We start from the raw sequence: 19,733 nt of genomic DNA, 5'->3' as shown, positions 1-19,733 counted from the left end.
CTTTCCCCTCCCCCTTCCCAGTTCTCCCACTGTCTTCCTGTCTCCTACTACATCCTACCTTTGTCCCGCCCCCCCTCCCCTGACATCAGTCTGAAGAAGGGTCTCGACCCGAAACATCACCCATTCCTTCTCTCTTGAGATGCTGCCTCGCCTAATGCTGAGTTACTCCAGCATTTTGTGTCTACCTTCGATTTAACCAGCATCTGCAGTTATTTTCCTACTCGTTGAGATGTGTAATCTTATAGAGAGGGAAATAATCAAGGTGAGTGCACAGTGTCTTTTCCCCAGGATATGACTATCAGGAACTCGAGCGCATATGTTTATGGTGAGAGGAGAAAGGTTAAATCGGGACTCGAGGGTGCTGGGTATATGAAATGAGCTGCCAGAGGAAGTAGTTGAGGCAGGTATAATAACAACATTTAAAAGACATTTGGACAGGTACGTGGATAGGAAGGATTTAGAGGGATGTGAATCAGATCGGGTAAGTGGGATCAGCTTAGATAGAAACATAGAAAATAAGAAAATAGGTGCAGGAGTAGGCCATTCGGCCCTTCGAGCCTGCACCGCCATTCAATGCGATCATGGCTGATCATCCAGCTCAGTATCCTGTACCTGCCTTCTCTCCATACCCCCTGATCCCTTTAGCCACAAGGGCCACATCTAACTCCCTCTTAAATATAGCCAATGAACTGGCCTCAACTACCTTCTGTGGCAGAGAATTCCACAGATTCACCACTCTCTGTGTGAAAAAAAACGTTCTCATCTCGGTCCTAAAAGACTTCCCCCTTATCCTTAAACTGTGACCCCAGCTATTTACGATATACATTAATGACTTAGATGAAGGGATTAAAAGTACCATTAGCAAATATGCAGATGATACTAAGCTGGGGGGTAGTGTGAATTGTGAGGAAGATGCAATAAGGCTGCAGGGTGACTTGGACAGGTTGTGTGAGTGGGCCGATGCAGATGCAGTTTAATGTAGATAAGTGTGAGGTTATTCACTTTGGAAGTAAGAATAGAAAGGCAGATTATTATCTGAATGGTGTCAAGTTAGGAAGAGGGGATGTTCAAAGAGATCTGGGTGTCCTAGTGCATCAGTCACTGAAAGGAAGCATGCAGGTACAGCAGGCAGTGAAGAAAGCCAATGGAATGTTGGCCTTCATAACAAGAGGAGTTGAGTATAGGAGCAAAGAGGTCCTTCTACAGTTGTACCGGGCCCTGGTGAGACCGCACCTGGAGTACTGTGTGCAGTTTTGGTCTCCAAATTTGAGGAAGGATATTCTTGCTATTGAGGGCGTGCAGCGTAGGTTCACTAGGTTAATTCCCGGAATGGCGGGACTGTCGTATGTTGAAAGGCTGGAGCAATTAGGCTTGTATACACTGGAATTTAGAAGGATGAGGGGGGATCTTATTGAAACATATAAGATAATTAGGGGATTGGACACATTAGAGGCAGGAAACATGTTCCCAATGTTGGGGGAGTCCAGAACAAGGGGCCACAGTTTAAGAATAAGGGGTAGGCCATTTAGAACGGAGATGAGGAAGAACTTTTTCAGCCAGAGAGTGGTGAAGGTGTGGAATTCTCTGCCTCAGAAGGCAGTGGAGGCCAGTTCGTTGGATGCTTTCAAGAGAGAGCTGGATAGAGCTCTTAAGGATAGCGGAGTGAGGGGGTATGGGGAGAAGGCAGGAACGGGGTACTGATTGAGAGTGATCAGCCATGATCGCATTGAATGGCGGTGCTGGCTCGAAGGGCTGAATGGCCTCCTCCTGCACCTATTGTCTATTGTCTATTGTCTATTGACCCCTTGTTCTGGACTTCCCCAACATCGGGAACAATCTTCCTGCATCTAGCCTGTCCAACCCCTTAAGAATTTTGTAAGTTTCTATAAGATCCCCCCTCAATCTTCAAAATTCCAGCGAGTACAAGCCGTACAGCGAGTACTCTCCCTCTCTCCACCGCTTTATCTCTCCCCCTCTCTCCTTCCCTCTCTCGCTCTCTACCTTAGCTCTCTCCCTATCTCCCTCTCTCCTTCCATCTCTCCTTTCGTATTCATTTCCCCTGACTTCTCACACTCCCTTTGTCTTTCTTTCCCCCTCTTCCTCCTTTACACCCTCTGTCCCTCCATCCCCCCCCCCTCTCTCTCTCTCCCTCTCCTATCTCTCTCCCTCCCCTCTCCCTCTATCCACTCATCTCTCCTTCCCTCTGGCTCTCTCATTCTCTCTCCCTCCTACTCTCCCTTATCCCCTCTATGGGGTATCTTGATCAACATGGACAGGTTGAGCCAAAGTGCGTGTTTCTGTGCCGTCTGACTATTTGACTCTGTGACTCCATATATATGTGTCTGATAGTTCACTTGGATTGTACTGATGAATTTCAATTTGATTTAAGAAAATGATCTGCAGTGTTCTGGAAACAATGGTTTGGAACTACATTACTTACATATATGGCAGTGTAGAGCTTGCGTGCAAAATAGGAAGCTTTGTCTCTGACACAAAGGACTAGGAGAAATGACATAAAAAGGTATAGATTAATCATGGTGACAACAGAGATAAACAAAAAATATAAACCTAAAGTTGGAAAGCAATGCATTCTGTAACTAAACTGCAACCCAAACCTAATATTTAGCACACGTTATTCAGTTAATATATTTTACTTGCCAATTGCAACAAGTAATTGCTGAAAGTGTCCCTCATAGCAGTTGTTTATTGCCTCTTCAATATCTTGACCGTACACTCGTTGGAACTCTTGAAAAGCTGCAAATTAATGTGAGATAATGTGAAAGTTAAGAAGCTTTTCAGCGATGATTTCATCATCTACCTCCAGCAAATTAATAAGGACAGATTTCTGGCAGTTTTAACATATAATGCAGAGAAAAATAATTGAGTGGAATACCAGGTCGTAAAGAAAATAATATCACCGAGATTGGGGTCATAGTTGCCATGACTTAAAGTCATTGAAAGGGAAATATGCTTCATGATAACTATTTTAGGAATAAAATAGTTCAGTCCTCCTTAACCAACCTTCGCTCAATCCGCCTTAACCAACCTGATCTCCCGGTGGTTCAGCACTTCAACTCCCCCTCCCACTCCCAGTCTGACCTTTCTGTCATGGGCCTCCTCCATTGTCATAGTGAGGCCCACCGCAAATTGGAGGAACAGCATCTCATATTTTGCTTGGGCAGCTTACACCCCAGCGGTATGAACATTGATTTCTCTAACTTCAGATAGTTCCTCTGTCCCTCTCTTTCCCCTCCCCTTTCCCAGTTCTCCCACTAGTCTTCCTGTCTCCAACTACATCCTTTCTTTGTCCCGCCCCCTCCCTTGACATCAGTCTGAAGAAGAGTCTCGAGCCGAAACGTCACCTGTTCCTTCTCTCCAGAGATGCTGCCTGATCCTCTGAGTTACTCCAGCATTTTGTGATACCTTTGATTTGTACCAGCAGGTGCAGTTATTTTCCTACACTATTTTAGGAAATGTATCTTGATGTCAGATTCATAACCTATGGTTTCCATGAGAAATACTTGCATATGTTTGAAGAGGACAGACAGCCTATTGCTCAAAACACATCTTACAAAGTACGGAATAAAACATAGAAAAGAAGTTTGTTCATTGTAGCTTTCGTAACTCAAGGTCACCCTTCATTACGGGGCACGTTAATAAGGAAAACATTTAGTGTTGCCAGCTATTTATTTACTATCATATCCATTGAAGGAATATTAACATGTCCAAGCATTTTAATTACTTAATTTCCAGATTTGGCCAGCTGGACAGGGTATTGAAATATATTTTATTACACCTTTATAACATTAATTACAAAATCTATTGCATTGACCCAAGATCAAAAAGAATTATGGTCCACTGGTTTGCTGCTGGAAGTGTGCAGTGACCTCTGTCCACCTACTTGGCTGCTCCTTGATCCCCTCTCAAATGACAATGAAGGACTCTTTTGCATTAAAAACATGGATGCACTTGCCACCTAACAATGTACCTAACAATGTTTTATGCTGGCACTAGGTGGGAAATAGAGTTGGAAACTCTAACTGAGGTTCAGCATCTGTAAAATCCAACCCTTGCACTGTCAAAGCCTGGTTGATTCTGCTCGCCCAATTCCTGACCCCAGTTAAAATCAGGCCCTTTTAATAAATCTGCTGGTAATACACCAAGGGACATAAATAAAAATTGATTTCGACAAGGAAAGCCATTAATCAGATCATTCAAATGCAGATACAGATTTGTCGGACTCTTGTAAACGTTAAGCCTCTGCAGGATAAAATGTGTTGCGATGTAATTAGGCTCTTGACCTGGAACTTTAGCTTTGTCTTTGCAACACATTGTTTTCAAGAAATGAGACAAGAGTCTCACCGTGCAAGATAATTGTTTAGCTGAAAGTAAACAAGAAGCAGTCAAATGTACCTGCAAAACGTGGTCATCTTTGGCAAAAGACATTGTGCATTCTCTTCAAACTATCAAAAATCATCATCCCAATTGGTAAAACTCACCTAATTTAAAGACTTGTATTACTATATTTCCAGCCAGTTGTCTAATGAGTAAAGCTTTCATAGTCTGCGACATGGCATTGATTGCAACAATGACTGCTGGCCATAATCTGAAGCAGGTCCCTGAGATGCCATTGTATAGGGGCATTGTATTTTCTGCGTGGTATGTGTACGGATCAAAGCCTGTCAATGTACACGCTGCTTTTACGTTTTGCAGCGCCGGATACTGATTATACTGGAGCTCTCTCCGTCACCATCAGCAAGCAGGTCCTGAGGTGTTACCCCTTGATCACCCTTCTGTCAGGCATTACAGAGGTCAAAGGGGCAGAGCAAATGTTGTAGCTACCTGACAATTCGTCTTCTAATAGATTGCCAAAATTGCAAAGGCAATGGCCTGGGAACACAAACTTGTTGTCTTCCCTCAATGTAACATACCTTCTCTCACTCTGCAGCTTTGATAATGCCTTTCCTATTGCCTGTCAGCCAGCTGTAGCTAATGTTAGCAGCGTGCTAGCTCACTGATGCTCAGTCCACACTGATATCTAGATCCAGTGCCTCATTTTGTGGGTCAGGCAGCATCTCTTGAGAACATGGATAGGTGATCTTTTGGGTTCGGACCTTTCTTTAGCCCTACATCTTAATGTAGATGTTCATCCATTCTTTCTGTACACTGCTGTGGATACTGCTTTCCATTGTGCCATATGTGACTTCTTGTTGGAACCTAGCTATTCTCATAGAGTCATAGAGTGATACAATGTGGAAACAGGTCCTTCAGCCCAACTTGCCCACATGTCCCAGCTACATTGGTCCCACCTGCCTGCATTTGGTCCATATCCCTCCAAACCTTTCCTGTCCATGTCCCTGCCTAACATGTAATCTTTGAGCACAGGCAAAGATGCACAGGAGACAGACTGCATAAGGGAAATAAGTTTCTATCCATTTGCAGAGTGGCAGAAGAAAGTGATGAGTAGTTTCTTTGATTGAGATATATAACAATAAAAAAATCCCCGTGAAAGTTTAAACATAGTTCTTACGATACACATTGAATGAAAGCCTTTATTTCTTCATGGATTTCCTTATGCTAATACTCCTATTCCAAACATTCGTAATCTTTAATTACCCAGCCACAACTGTTGAAAGCCCTTTTTACATAAAATATCTTGCAACATGCTTTTATGTTCCCCTGTTTCATCTTGGCAAGCTTCCCAAAGTGCCTGCAACATAAAAACGTTGAAAGAAATAATTAATGGTCTTGTCTTTTACCTCTTCAGATGCATTTGTGTTGAATGTGTTATTTAAAATAGAATTAACAATGTACATGTGAAAGCCAGGAATGCAAAATAATTTCCTTTTACCGTAGCATCTTGGGCAGCGATGCCTTGATCCTCATATCCATATCCTTCTTCCCTGCATCCCTGTGAAATTTACACAAGATTGATTGGTGTACAAAAGTAATAAGAACAAGGAAGCTTTTTGTTGCCACGCAATATTTTTTTCGCGGTGATCTGATAGGATTAGTAATGATAATATACTCTGTGTGATTCTCTGACTGTGTCTTAAGATGGAATGCCTGTAGTTTCAAACACAAACACAAGATGGAAATGTCAATAGACAATAGACAATAGGTGCAGGAGTAGGCCATTCGGCCCTTCAAGCCGGCACCGCCATTCAATGTGATCATGGCTGATCATTCTCAATCAGTACCCCGTTCCTGTCATAGCTCAAACTGTAGCACTCAGCTCGAGTTTCAAACTATAATCTGCAGGGAGTAGAGATACCCGGGGAATATAAAGATCTTAGCAGTCGCGAGTTAGGGAATTGGGTAGAATTTTCAGGGATATAACAATGAAGGGAAACTCGTTTGAGCAGCAGTCATTGTTATAAAAAATTCTTCTTATGATCTGAATTCTTAATTCCCATGTGACTAATTGATATCAATGTTTTCTAATTGTGCATCTTTCCACCAATGGAAATATTCTCTCTGCATCTCTTACAATGAAACACTGATAATCTGCCAACTGACTATTCAGAAATCCTAATTGGCTCTACAGGTGTCCAACCCAACACGTCCTTCATCATACCGATGCCCAGGTTTCCACACTCTCTTTCACTCACTGTGGTCCAAATGTTGCCCGTCCTGCTGAGTTGCTCCAACATTTTGTGCATTTCTTCGGTTTTGAACCAACATCTGCAGTTCCTTCCTACAGATTTCGATGCTGCCTGGCCCGCTAAGTTATTACAGTATTTTGTGTCTATCTTCGGTTTAAACTGGCATCTGGAGTTCCTTCCTACACATTTCGTCTGCCCCACTGCGAAATCTCCTCAAGGTGTGCCTACTTTGACAAAGTTCTTCTCCTCTCTCCGACGAGAGTTCTGCAACACCCTCTCTCGCTGCTCCCCCTCTGTGATTCCTCCTGCTCTCCGACTCTACTTTTTTTGCATAACTTTCATTCATTTGTTCTATATCTCTCTACACCACAGTCGATATCTCTCATTTCCCTTTCCGCTGACTCTAGTCTGAAGAAGTTTCTTGACCCGAAACGTCACCCATTCCTTCTCTCCAGAGATGCTGCCTGTCCCGCTGAGTTACTCCAGCATTTTGTGTCTATCCTGCATTCCCTGTTCTGTTTTAAACTCTCCCTTGAAATTTGTTCCAGGCCTTCTTTCCCATCCCCTTTGAACTTACCATTTTAAATGGAAAATTAGAACTATAAGCACGTAAGGGTACAAATAACATCAAAATAGTCCAGGAAATTTGCTAGTCCAGCACTTGAAGAGAGCTGGAATCATTGAATTTTACTGCAATCTAACAAAACCCTTATGTCACCCCTTAGACTCCTATTTTTGAGGCAAAAAGAGACACGACTTGTTCATCCTTTCCAAATAGATATACCCTCATGCTTTTGACATCATTCTTAGAATTTTTGCATTGTGCATCTGCTCCGACTTAGTACCTACCCCTTCGTGCCTGTTGGAATGCAACAATATTATAATTTTATAATTTTCTGCTTTCATTTTAATTTTTAGTTATTCCAATAGCTTTTTTTTTAACCTTTTCACGCTTTATTTCATAGTTCATATGAAAAATGGAAGTGCATACCACAGATGTTTCGACCCGAAACGTCACCCATTCCTTCTCTCCTGAGATGCTGCCTGACCCGCTGAGTTACTGCAGCTTCTTGTGATACCTTCGATTTGTACCAGCATCTGCAGTTATTTTCCTACACTTAGATAAAGTATTGGTGCAGGGCTCCATCTTTCTCATGCTCTCGCTCCATGTTGAAGAACATTCTTCATATCAATAGGTGGCAGTAGAGCACAATATTGGTCTTAATGATTTCAATTTCTGAAGTTGATTGCCAATAAAGAAATAATTGTATGGCATTGCAAAATGGTGTCGATGTGTTTAAAGGTAAATTCATACAATAAGATTAAATACGGGTTGCCACAGAGAAGCATCTAAATCAGAAAGAAATGCAAATGAATGAAAGAAGTGAATTGCTTTGTCATATTTGGAAGGCATTTCTCCCATTTGTTCAACATGACTTCAGTAGAGGTACTGCAAAATAGCTCACAAAACTATATGAAAATGCTTGATATATTTTAATGGGGTTTGGGGCTTTTCAAGAATCGTGTTGACAAGGTGGAGAATTTGAATAGTAATTCATTTGAAGGTTGACACAAAATGCTGGAGTAACTCAGCGGGACAGGCAGCATCTATGGAGAAAAGGAATGGGTTTCGTGTCGAGACCCTTCTTCAGGCTCTCTGTTTTAGTATTAGATTTTACTGTAATCTCACCTATTTCATAAAACAGGGCATATATCAGCATCAGAGCTTTGTTTAAATTAGGTGTAGGAAGATGTCAAGTAAGCACTAACTGAAGGGCACTGTTCTACTGATACCTAACTTAGTTTTAAGAAGCTGCACCTCAGTTATTTTTGTCTCTAGGGCATGTTAAGCCTAGTAAAACATGTCTCAAGTTAGGACTGATCTATCCTCTTACAATTAAACCAATCTGATCTCATTTTGACCATTTTGGAGTTTGAAAATTGATCCAACATTGATCCACACCAGGCCTGGACACGTACATTAACGCTTTGAATCAGTAGTTTCTGATCATACAACATGTTATTTAGCCTGCCTGAAACAAGCTTGAGTCACACTTAAAGAAGTGACCCTGACCTACAGCTGAAAAGATGTGGTGAAGGTCATCACTGCTAGATTCCCAAAGGTTCTCTGTGTGCTCAACTTTAGCTATTTGCTGAAATTGTATTCCATTTGAAAGCAAAGGAGAAAAGGGCAATTTTCCCTTCAGCGGCTGGAAACCAGTATTGATCCTGCTCTTGGACAGCCAGGGCCAGGGCTCGTACATTATTGGCAGCATTATTTGTTCAGCTGCAACCTCAGAAAACAAAATCATTCCGTAAATCAGTCTTTCACTTTTCAAATAGGAATATTTATTGTTGGAATTTTATGGCTGTAATTATTACACAAAGCCACAAAATATTAGGCATCACTGACTATATTGACAAATAAAAATATTAGTCAGTACTATGAATAAATCATTTTTTGTTTTTAAAGTGTGAAGGTAATGTTATAATGTTGCACTGCTTTTTATGTGGGAAGACCATTCAATGTGCTATTGAAATATATTTGTTGCCAGACGTTGACTAAATCTCAATGCATCACTTTTAGCACCTTTAAAAAGATTGAGGGTAGAATCACATTTACCCACGCGGCAGTTCATTTCTTCTCCATTTCTCATAATTTACCTACCTACGTAGTGGCCTCGTACAAAGTGAGCGGTGCTGAATGGTACTTTGATTTAATAAGGCAATTGGTGGGCTACTCAATTTCACTGGTCACATTGTCTTTGGGAGGATTCTGTTTCTTTAAGTGTGGTCTGAAGGCAGTGGAGGCCAATTCTCTGAATGCATTCAAGAGAGAGCGAGATAGAGCTCTTAAGGATAGCGGGGTCAGGGGGTATGGGGAGAAGGCAGGAACAGGGTACTGATTGAGAATGATCAGCCATGATCACATTGAATGGCGGTGCAGGCTCGAAGGGCCGAATGGCCTACTCCTGCACCTATTGTCTATAGTCCATTGGTCCTGAGTGCAGTCTCTTAAGGAAGGTTAGCGTCCAGCCGACCAGCATGGCCTATCAGGGTTGCCAACTTTCTAACTCCAAAATACGGGACAAGGTGGCGTCACTGCCCCGCGCCCCACGTGACCTCACCCAGCAAGGGCCACGTGCTCACGCTCTACCAATGGCGGCCGCCCGGGCCGGGAGGCAGGTTGCTACGCAACCTCCGTTGGGCGGACACACTCGGCCCCACTCCCCGAACACACTCCATTAGCCTACACCGTCCGGGCCTAGAGCGGCTCCCGGGCCTACAGTATCTGGGCCTACAGTATCCGGGCCTACAGCACCCCCCGGGCCTAATACGGGACAATGGCGGTCCCGTACGGGACAAACAAATTTAGCCCAATACACGGGATATCCCGGCTAATAAGGGACAGTTGGCAACCCTAATGGCCTATGCAGCACAGGCTTATTGGGACCACAAAGGGTTGGTTGGCCCTGTCTCTGAAATGGCATTGAGAGCCAGGGTAAGATTCTGCTACTTTTAGGGTTGGAACATTTTATGATGATGGAAAGTATGTGCTCATTTATAGGCAGTGATTCTGGATTACCGATAACGATATTCAGTTCATAGCAGCGAGCTCGAGCAGTTTGAGAAAATCAAAAAAACTGCACCTGCTGGAAATGCAAAGCAAAAAAAAAACAGTAAATGCTGGAAACACTTAGCATCTGTGGAAGGAGAAACAGTGCGATAAGGAATTGCAGATGCTGGTTTAAACCGAAGAGACAAGAAAAGCTGCAGTAACTCAGCGGGTCAGACAGCTGTTGTACTTCGTGGTCCGGTATCTGTTATACCTTTGTTATGACTCTGGACGGACCACAAGTACACGTGTTTAAAAGGTTTAAAGGCTGGAGCTTAAATCCAGGCTGTTTATTCCACGGCCACCTGGAACCTGAGTGACCACCAAATCACCTCGTTCATTTTTTTTTTTTTAGAGATACAGCGCAGAAACAGGCCCTTTCGGCCCACCGGGTCCGCGCCGCCCAGCGATCCCCACACACTAACACTATCCTACGCACACTAGGGACAATTTTTACATTTGCCCAGCCAATTAACCTACAAACCTGTACGTCTTTGCAGTGTGGAAGGAAACCGAAGATCTTGGAGAAAACCCGCGCAGGTCACGGGGAGAACGTACAAACTCCGTACAGACGGCACCCATAGTCAGGATCGAACCTGAGTCTCCGGCGCTGCATTTGCTGTAAGGCAGCAACTCTACCGCTGCGCCACCGTGCCTTATATACACGTTACTACACAGGCAAACAAAGTAGTCCTTGTGATACAACAAAGTAGTCCTTGCAATATCACAACAACAGCATCCTGGAGAAAAGGAATAGGTGACGTTTCGGGTCAAGACCCTTCTTCAGAACAGTTCTTCGGGAGAAACAGTTATTGTTTTGAGTCTGAGATCTTGTGTTATGAAGTGATTGCATTGGGTGCCATTGCACCACATCTCCAAGGACCGCATATCTACTTCCCAGCAATACTGTAATTTATTTTTATGGTTACGTTTTTTCAACTCTCTTCCTATAAATGTTCAGATTATAATTTCAATTGAATTGCAATCTAAGTCCCTTATGACGCCTGGAATTTACACTTTGGTGTAAAGATTAAATATTGGAAACTATCAGGATAAACTGCTCTAAAACTGTTGCTTGGTATGATCCTGAAACTATTCTGCCTGAGCACATTTGCCTTATCAGATGGGAACCTCTTTAGAATTCAAATCTTTTTTTAAATCAAATTAATACAAGGCCATGACTACAATATGCCTGAGGGCACATTCTGCAGTGAGGAGAATTTGAAAAATTCATGGAAGGAAATTATTTGGAGCCTACTTGGGATGTTGGTATGTTGGGTTATGTAAGCTCTTGACAACATAGGTTTAGACAGGAAATTGAGCTTAAATAAACCACGAAAGTCCATGATTGACCTTCCTGCCCAAAGATGCTTGTTTTACCTTGGAGACCTATATACAGACCTCTGCTGCATACAGAGGGGCATCCCTGTTGTCTCATTGAGGCAAACGTCACCCTATCTATTCACCGGTTCCCATTGGAATAAGATCTCTTGTCCCTTTCTGGGGTTGCATTGCTTCGGGTTTTACTGTGATGGAAATTCCATCGGCGGCACGGTGGCGCAGCGATAGAGTTGCTGCCTTACAGCGAATGCAGCGCCGGAGACTCAGGTTCGATCCTGACTACGGGCGCCGTCTGTATGGAGTTTGTACGTTCTCCCCGTGACCTGCGTGGGTTTTCTCCGAGATCTTCGGTTTCCTCCCACACTCCAAAGACATACAGGTATGTAGGTTAATTGGCTGGGCAAGTGTAAAAATTGTCCCTCGGGTGTAGGATAGTGTTAATGTGCGGGGATCGCTGGGCGGCGCGGACCCGGTGGGCCGAAGGGCCTGTTTCCGCGCTGTATCTCTAAATCTAAAAATCTAAATCTAAATCATTCCCGGGATCCAACCGTAACAGATGGATTGTGTCGGAAGGAACTGCAGACGCTTGTTTACACCGAAGGTAGACACAAAATGCTGGAGTAACTCAGCGGGACAGGCAGCATCTCTGGGTAGAAGGAGTGGGTGACGTTTCGGGTTGAGACCCTTCTTCAGACTGAGTGTCAGGGGAGAGGGAGTTACAGAGATAAGGAAGTGTAAGAGATCCGAAGAGATGCAAATCAAGGAAAATGTGGAATAGTAGATGTTAGCTAGGAGAAGGTGACAACAAAGCAGACAGAGATACAATGTAATCAGAGAGACTGGTCATAGAACTGGGAAGGGGGAGAGATGAACCCGTTCCCCTACCCAGTTCTCTGACCAGTCTGACTGTCCCTCTAATTACACTGTAACAGATGTGTTGTCTGTTCCTGAGGCCTCACTGAGACAAATGCACCATATTGGATGATTAAGATTCTCCAGTCATTGGAGAAGGTCAAGCAAAAGCCAAATTCCCACCAGCCTTGCACAGCACAATGTAAAGAATCAAGTCCAATTGGAGTTGGGTCTCACAGTTGCTGAAATGTATCAACAATTCTGACAGATGGCTGGTGCAAATTCCAAAACTTTTGAGTAAGGATAAAATAACATAACTTGTATTATGCACCATATTTTGGTTTAGTTTAGTTTAGATGTACAGCACCTTGGGCCTACCAAGTCCACACCAACTAATGATCAGCATTAGACAGGTAGTGTAGGAAAATAACTGCAGATGCTGGTACAAATCGAAGGTATCACAAAATGCTGGAGTAACTCAGCAGGTCAGGCAGCATCTAGGAGAGAGGGAATGGGTGATGTTTCGGGTCGAGACCCTTCTTCAGTCTGAAACGTCACCCATTCCCTCTCTCCTAGATGCTGCCTGACCTGCTGAGTTACTCCAGCATTTTGTGATACCAGCATTAGACAGGTACATGGTTAGGACTAGTTTGGAGGGATATGGACCAAGCGCAGGGAGGTGGGACTAGTGCAGCTGGGACATGTTGGCTGGTGTAGGCAAGTTGGGCTGAAGGCCCTGTTTCCACACTGTGTCACTCTATGACTCTGTCAGCAGTTCACAGTAGTTCTTTCCCACTTTCTCATTCACTTCACTCCCTACACACGAGGAGCAAAGTACAGAGGCTAAATAACCCACAAACCTGCAGGTCTTTGGGATGTAGGAGGAAACCTGAACACACGGATGAAACCCACAAGGTCGCAGGGAGAACATGCAGGGAGAACGGCACCGAATGTCGGGATTGAACCCGGGTCTCTGGCTCTGTGAGGCAGCTCTAGCAACTACACCACTGCGCTGTCTCCGCTCACAGAAGGCATTCGATCTTTTGTCTATAGACGTGATTGATTCTGTTCCAATTGAAAACAACTGGTGAAAGTGAGCTTGCTATTTTTATGAGTTTGTCCCAAGATGAGAAATCATCAGAATTATCAGCCCTCAATTAATGAGTTGCTTAAAGGGTTTTATAGACAATAGACAATAGGTGCAGGAGGAGGCCAATGGCCCTTCGAGCCAGCACCGCCATTCAATGTGATCATGGCTGATCATTCTCAATCAGTACCCCGTTCCTGCCTTCTCCCCCTACCCCCTGACTCCGCTATCCTTAAGAGCTCTATCTAGCTCTCTCTTGAATGCATTCAGAGAATTGGTCTCCACTGCCTTCTGAGGCAGAGAATTCCACAGATTCATAACTCTCTGACTGAAAAAGTTTTTCCTCATCTCAGTTCTAAATGACCTACCCCTTATTCTTAAACTGTGGCCCCTTGTTCTGGACTCCCCCAACATTGGGAACATGTTTCCTGCCTCTAACGTGTTCAACCCCTTAATAATCTTATACGTTTCGATAAGATCTCCTCTCATCCTTCTAAATTCCAGTGTATACAAGCCTAGTTGCTCCAGTCTTTCAACATATGACAGTCCCGCCATTCCAGGAATTAACCTAGTAAACCTATGCTGCACGCCCTCAATAGCAAGAATATCCTTCCTCAAATTTTATATTACAACATCAGATTACTTTCACTCAAGTCAATGCACAATGAAAACAATATTAATAAGTCAGAAGATACCTGTGCAAGCAGCATTAGAGCATCTCTGAAGTGTCCGGATGTTTCCGAATCAATATCCTCTTGAAGTTGTATGCCGAATTCTAAAATCAAAACAAAAATATTCAAATTATATTGCCGGCCAATGTGAAATTTTTGAATATTTCGTTTGCTCAATGGCTAAGGACCATCTGTGGTGTGATGTAACATTAGTAACCCAGAGTTCTTGAAATTAAATTGGAATGGGGTCACTTCTTAATTCAATAAATGTGTTCATGTTAGGACCAGTGAAATAGCAAATCAATAGAAACTTGTTTTGAAAGGCAAATGTTTAAAAAAAAGGGATATATTTGGTGCCGTGGTAGTGTTGCTGTTTTACAGCACCAGAATGTATGGAGTGTGTACATTCTCTCTGTGACCACGTGGGTTTCCTCTGGGTTTCCTCAGTTTTCATTCCACATTCCAAAAACGTGAAGGTTTGTAGGTTAATTGGCTTCTGCACATGGTCCCTAGTGTGAAGAATAGTGTTGGTGTACAGGGATTGCTGGTCGGCATGAACTCGGGGGGCAGAAGCATCTGATACCCACTCTGTATCTCTAAACTAAACTAAACTGTAATGTTATTAAATTCAATAACAAAGGAATATGAATGTACCTATCACCAATATCTCAGACATTAATCAAGGATAAGAGTATAGCTATTTTAAATCCAATTAACTTCCAACAGTCCAAAAAGCCAGTCAACTCAAGCAGTGGTCTGACATAGATCTGCTCTGAGAATGCTAAGAATTTGCCTTTATGTAGTAAACCCAGTATAGCTTCTCAAGGTGGTTATCATACTTAACAACTATATCCAGACTGTTCAATCATCATTCTTGGATATGTCTTGTATGGACATAGTTGAGGTATATTCATTATCTCTGGGCGCCACATAGTCCTACAGCTTCAGGTCAATAGTTAAAGACCAGTCAACATGACACCGGAATATTTTTTTAGGAGCTTGTTGTCTGCAAGCCATTGTCATCTCCCTCATCGAACCTTGTTCCAACGTTCACTGCAGTTTGCTCCTTAGTCTGATAAATGATGTGAAACACGTGGCAATGACCTTCAGATGCTGGTTTAAACCGAAGAGAGACAGAAAAAGCTGGAGTAACTCAGCAGCTCAGACAGCATCTCGGGAGAAAAAGAATAGGTGACATTTCGGGTCGAGATCCTTCTGACAAATAGTAGTTTCCGTATATTGTCACAAGGATACTGTTGTCAACTCCCTCATTAAAAAAAGTGATTTATTTAGCAGTACATTTTTGTTGAAATGGGTTAATGTTATTGTTAGCTGTATTGGATTGGTCAATTCAGAATATGAGCTGAAAGATTATATAAGGTTCTCGACCCGAAAGGTCACCTATTCCTTTCTCCAGAGATGCTGTCTGACCCGCTGAGTTACTCCAACTCTTTGTGACTATCCTAAGTGATGTGAGACATTTGTGCTGCAAAACAAGTTAGATAATGGCCACCTTCAAAAAGAGAAAAGAGGCATTAACTACCCTATGTGCTTTAGTATTCCATCAATGCAGTGTCCTGGAGGCAGTGTCATTTTTCTTTTTCATTTCTGCTATAAACTCTAGTGTGTAAACCTTTAAGGTGCCTGGTTTAAAATCAGATGGAGTGATTTACTGTGTAAGCCATTTTAACAACCTCATTATGTAAAGTTTGCAATCCGGGTACTCCTGTGATGTGTGAAATAACACTGGCTCCTCAAAGGTTCTCTGCCAAAGCTTAAGCCAAGTGTATAAATATCTGCCTGGCAACAGACAGAATAATACCCAAGATAATAGATAACATGCAGGAAAAAGATCAGCCATGATCACATTGAATGATCAGCCATGATCACATTGAATGATCAGCCATGATCACAATGAATGGCGGTGCTGGCTCGAAGGGCCGAATGGCCTCCTCCTGCACCCATTGTCTATTGTCTAAAAAGCAGTTTGCTTGAAGTGGGCTGGACTGAATATTCAGCTCACTCTCTCAAAGATGGTTAGTTCCTGCAGCATGTGTGCCCTATAATGAATGTCGCCACAACCTAGAGAACATCATCAAATTCATCTTCAGATCCACCAAGGTTTGAGGTTTTCAATATTCTAAAAATAATACTCCAAATTTTTCCAGAAGAAACAAACCTAATTACTTATATTGAACCAATCCTTTTTTGTTGCTAGGTCAAAATCTCACTACTCAACGAAACACCAATGAAGGGAGGTGCCCACTTGATAACACCAATGATATACTTGCATCTACAAGATCTGTGTTTTTTTTTAAAGAGCTAATTAATATGTAGGTTGCTGTTTTTTTGCATATGGAGTCTGTGGAATTCTCTGCCACAGAAGGCAGTGGAGGTCAATTCACTGGATGAATTTAAAAGAGAGTTAGATAGAGCTCTAGGGGCCAGCGGAATCAAGGGATATGGGGAGAAGGCAGGCACGGGTTACTGATTGTGGATGATCAGCCATGATCACAATGAATGGCGGTGCTGGCTCGAGGGGCCAAATGGCCTCCTCCTGCACCTATTTTCTATGTTTCTATGTTTCTATGAGTCATTTATTGTAAGCTGTCACATTGTAAGTTAGATAGTTAGATAATACTTTGGCTTTGGGCTTGATTTTCTTAGTTGAGCGCTTATCCTGGAGTTATAGTACATGTACTTTGTGTTTTAATTGTATTTGGGATCACAATGGTTCAACCACTAGGTCACAACCATTTTCTTGTAGCAAACAGTGCATATTCATAAATATGGTTTGGCTCGTGTCACCTCATTCCAAACTGTTATATCTGGAAATTTGAATTGAAAGTTATTTAAATATAATATAAAAAATACATTACGCATCATGTAGCATTCGTTGATGGCGTAGATCTCATTGTTTGCCCTTGAGGCAAGAACTTCAATTAGGCAGTTTTCATCTGTACCTGCACCCTTCACATGAAGAGAGGAAATAAAATAGTTCATCGAATACCCTTGCAAAGGTCTTACAAGATTAACAGGTCTGTGAAACAAATGCAGTTGTGCCATGATATCAACTGAGAAATAATGTATTTTGCAACACACAGCAGTGGGGGAAAAAAATCTTCATCTCACTGCATTGATATCAGGATCAAAAATGGTATTTTAGGAGGAGCACAATACAATGAAGATTATTAGTGTCGGTGCCTTGCTTAACTTTTCCATTATAGTTTTTGGATAGTAGTGATTTAAGTAAAATAAATCTGAACCTTTTACCTTCACAAGGATGCATGTCCCAATGAGAGATGCATGTCCCTGCATGGACTAATGGAGAATCCCATAAACACACCCCTCTTAAGTACTAATGTAAATCCATGACTCCAGAACCATATAAGATACGGTTTCAGTCACAGAGTCATACACCACACAAGCAGATACTTTGGCCCACCATGTTCATGCTGGCCTAGACACCCTTTCATATTAAACCCATTTACTAGCACTTGATTGTTGGCCCTCTCTGCCTTGGTGATTCAAGTGCTTGGCTCGATATGTTGAGTCCACCTGACCCCCCCATTCATTGAATGCATTCTAGATTGCAACGCCCTCTAGGGTAAATAGTTCTTCCCTATATCCCCCTCAACCACTTAACCCTTACTGTAAACCAGTTTCCTCTTGTTTTAAACATCTATGCTATTGGGGATGTTTATCGCTGCCACCTGTTCTATCTGGGAAAGGTTTCTTACTATCTGTCTGAAAAGAGTCTGAAGAAGAATCTCGTCTCGAAACCTAACCGATTCTTTCTCTCCAGAGATGCTGCCTGTCCCGCTGAGTTACTCCAACATTTTGTGTCCATCTTCGGTTTAAGCCAGCATCTGCAGTTCCTCCCTACACATTTCTTACTATCTATCTTTCTATGCCTCATAATTTTGTATACCCCCCCCCCCCCATATTCTTCTGCTTCACTGAAAGAAGAACAAGCCGAACCTATGCATTCTCTTCTCATAACTGAAATACTCCGCCTCTTGCAACACCCTGAAGAATCTCCTCGCCACCCTCTCCCGTACAACCATGTCCTTCCTATAATGTAGTGGCCAGAATTGTACACAGCTGTGGTCTAACCAATGTGATATAACGTTGTACCATAACCTTCCTGCTCTTAGATTCTGTGCTGTAATGAAGACAGCTATCTTCACCGCCACATCTACCTGTGTTGTTATCTTCACTGTTCCTTTACCTTGTCTATCCAGATCCTTCTGCTGTTATGTTGCATAATTATTATCCTTCTGGATAATAGTTATGCAACGCAACAACAATGATGAGCTACAAGGAATTGCAAAGGCTGGTTTGCCAAAAAAGTCACAAAGTTCTGGAGTGACTCAGTGCGTCAGGCAGCATCTCTGTAGAACCTGGATGGGTGACTTTTCGGGTCAGGACCCTTCTTCAGAGTGATTGTAGAGGGGGTGGGGGTGGGGGTTGGGGGGAGGAGACCGCTGGAAGAGAGGTGAGGGCAGGACAAAAGCTGGCAAGGGAAAGGTGGATACATGTAAGGGGAGTTTCTGATAGGCAGATGCTTAGGCAAAGGCCAGAGATGAAAAGACAAAAAAGTGTGAGATAAGGAAAGTTGAAGTACAAATTGTGCGGAAGGTGGAAATAGGTGGAAGGGAATGGGGTAGAGGGAAGGGGTGAAATGGGTGCGGATCCAGGTGAGACACAGGGAAGCGAGGGGGGAGAAGAAAAATGATGGTTTGCTTGTTATGAACATTTTCACATAGCATAATTTTTATTTCCGAACCACATGGATGACCCATTGCAAAATTAGGTGTGGAACATACATCATTCTAAGCAGGGTGCTTGCCTCCCATTATTAGTGCATGTGAGGCGTTCCTTATGTGAAAAGGACATAGTCATCTTAATGATAGATTTAGGTCAGTTATGTTTCAATGCTTAAACTCCATTGGGAAATGTTTGTTCTGCATCATGTGATGCATCTGGAGATTCACATCATTTGATAGTGCAGATTTTCTGTTGCTGTGCTGCTATATTGAATTCAAGAAACTAAAATGTTATTCCGAATTCCGGACTGGCAAAACAATCATACTGAATGTGTCTGCATATGCAAAAACCTTGCACTCCCTGTTGTCAGTGCTAGCAAATTACTGTTAATAATGCTTCTGCTTTAAGATAAAATATTATCTAAGATGCCCTCAGACAATCAATGGCAATCTAAAAGTTGCTAATATTACACTGAGGAAAGAAAGAATATTTAAACTAAATATGACCTTTAACCTACTTGAGTAAACTTAATGGAATTTTTAATAATGACTTCAATGTTTTTGCAGTTTACCACTTAAGTCTTTTAACATCATCTTGAAATTTAATTAGTGCCATGGAATTAAATTCAACAGGGCTGCCTGTCAAATTATAGTTTATTGCAGCAATGAGTCACGAAGCCAGGCTGCGATTTCTCACTCTGCAACATAAACAGCTAATAATGCGGAATAACTTTTCAAATCACTGTTTAACTGCTGTGCAGAATTGAAGTTGCAGGTTCTCTTTTTGGTTCT

General features: G+C 42.5%; 1 protein-coding gene across 1 annotated transcript in view; it reads right to left on the bottom strand.

Moving 5' to 3' along the window:
• LOC144593578 (annexin A10-like) overlaps positions 1 to 19,733 on the bottom strand; it is a 70,694-nt gene that overhangs the window by 21,396 nt on the left and 29,565 nt on the right. The window contains exons 4-9 of the mRNA XM_078399389.1: positions 17,052 to 17,142; positions 14,197 to 14,276; positions 5,852 to 5,911; positions 5,617 to 5,710; positions 2,659 to 2,754; positions 2,441 to 2,499 (exon numbers count right to left, since the gene is read on the bottom strand). Of these exons, the coding sequence (XP_078255515.1) occupies positions 2,441 to 2,499; positions 2,659 to 2,754; positions 5,617 to 5,710; positions 5,852 to 5,911; positions 14,197 to 14,276; positions 17,052 to 17,142 (480 nt within the window). The remainder of the gene's footprint in view (positions 1 to 2,440; positions 2,500 to 2,658; positions 2,755 to 5,616; positions 5,711 to 5,851; positions 5,912 to 14,196; positions 14,277 to 17,051; positions 17,143 to 19,733) is intronic.

This window comes from Rhinoraja longicauda, chromosome 1 (genome assembly GCF_053455715.1).
Source record: "Rhinoraja longicauda isolate Sanriku21f chromosome 1, sRhiLon1.1, whole genome shotgun sequence".
Lineage (NCBI taxonomy): Eukaryota > Metazoa > Chordata > Chondrichthyes > Rajiformes > Arhynchobatidae > Rhinoraja > Rhinoraja longicauda.
This window is presented reverse-complemented; position numbering and strand designations above follow the sequence as displayed.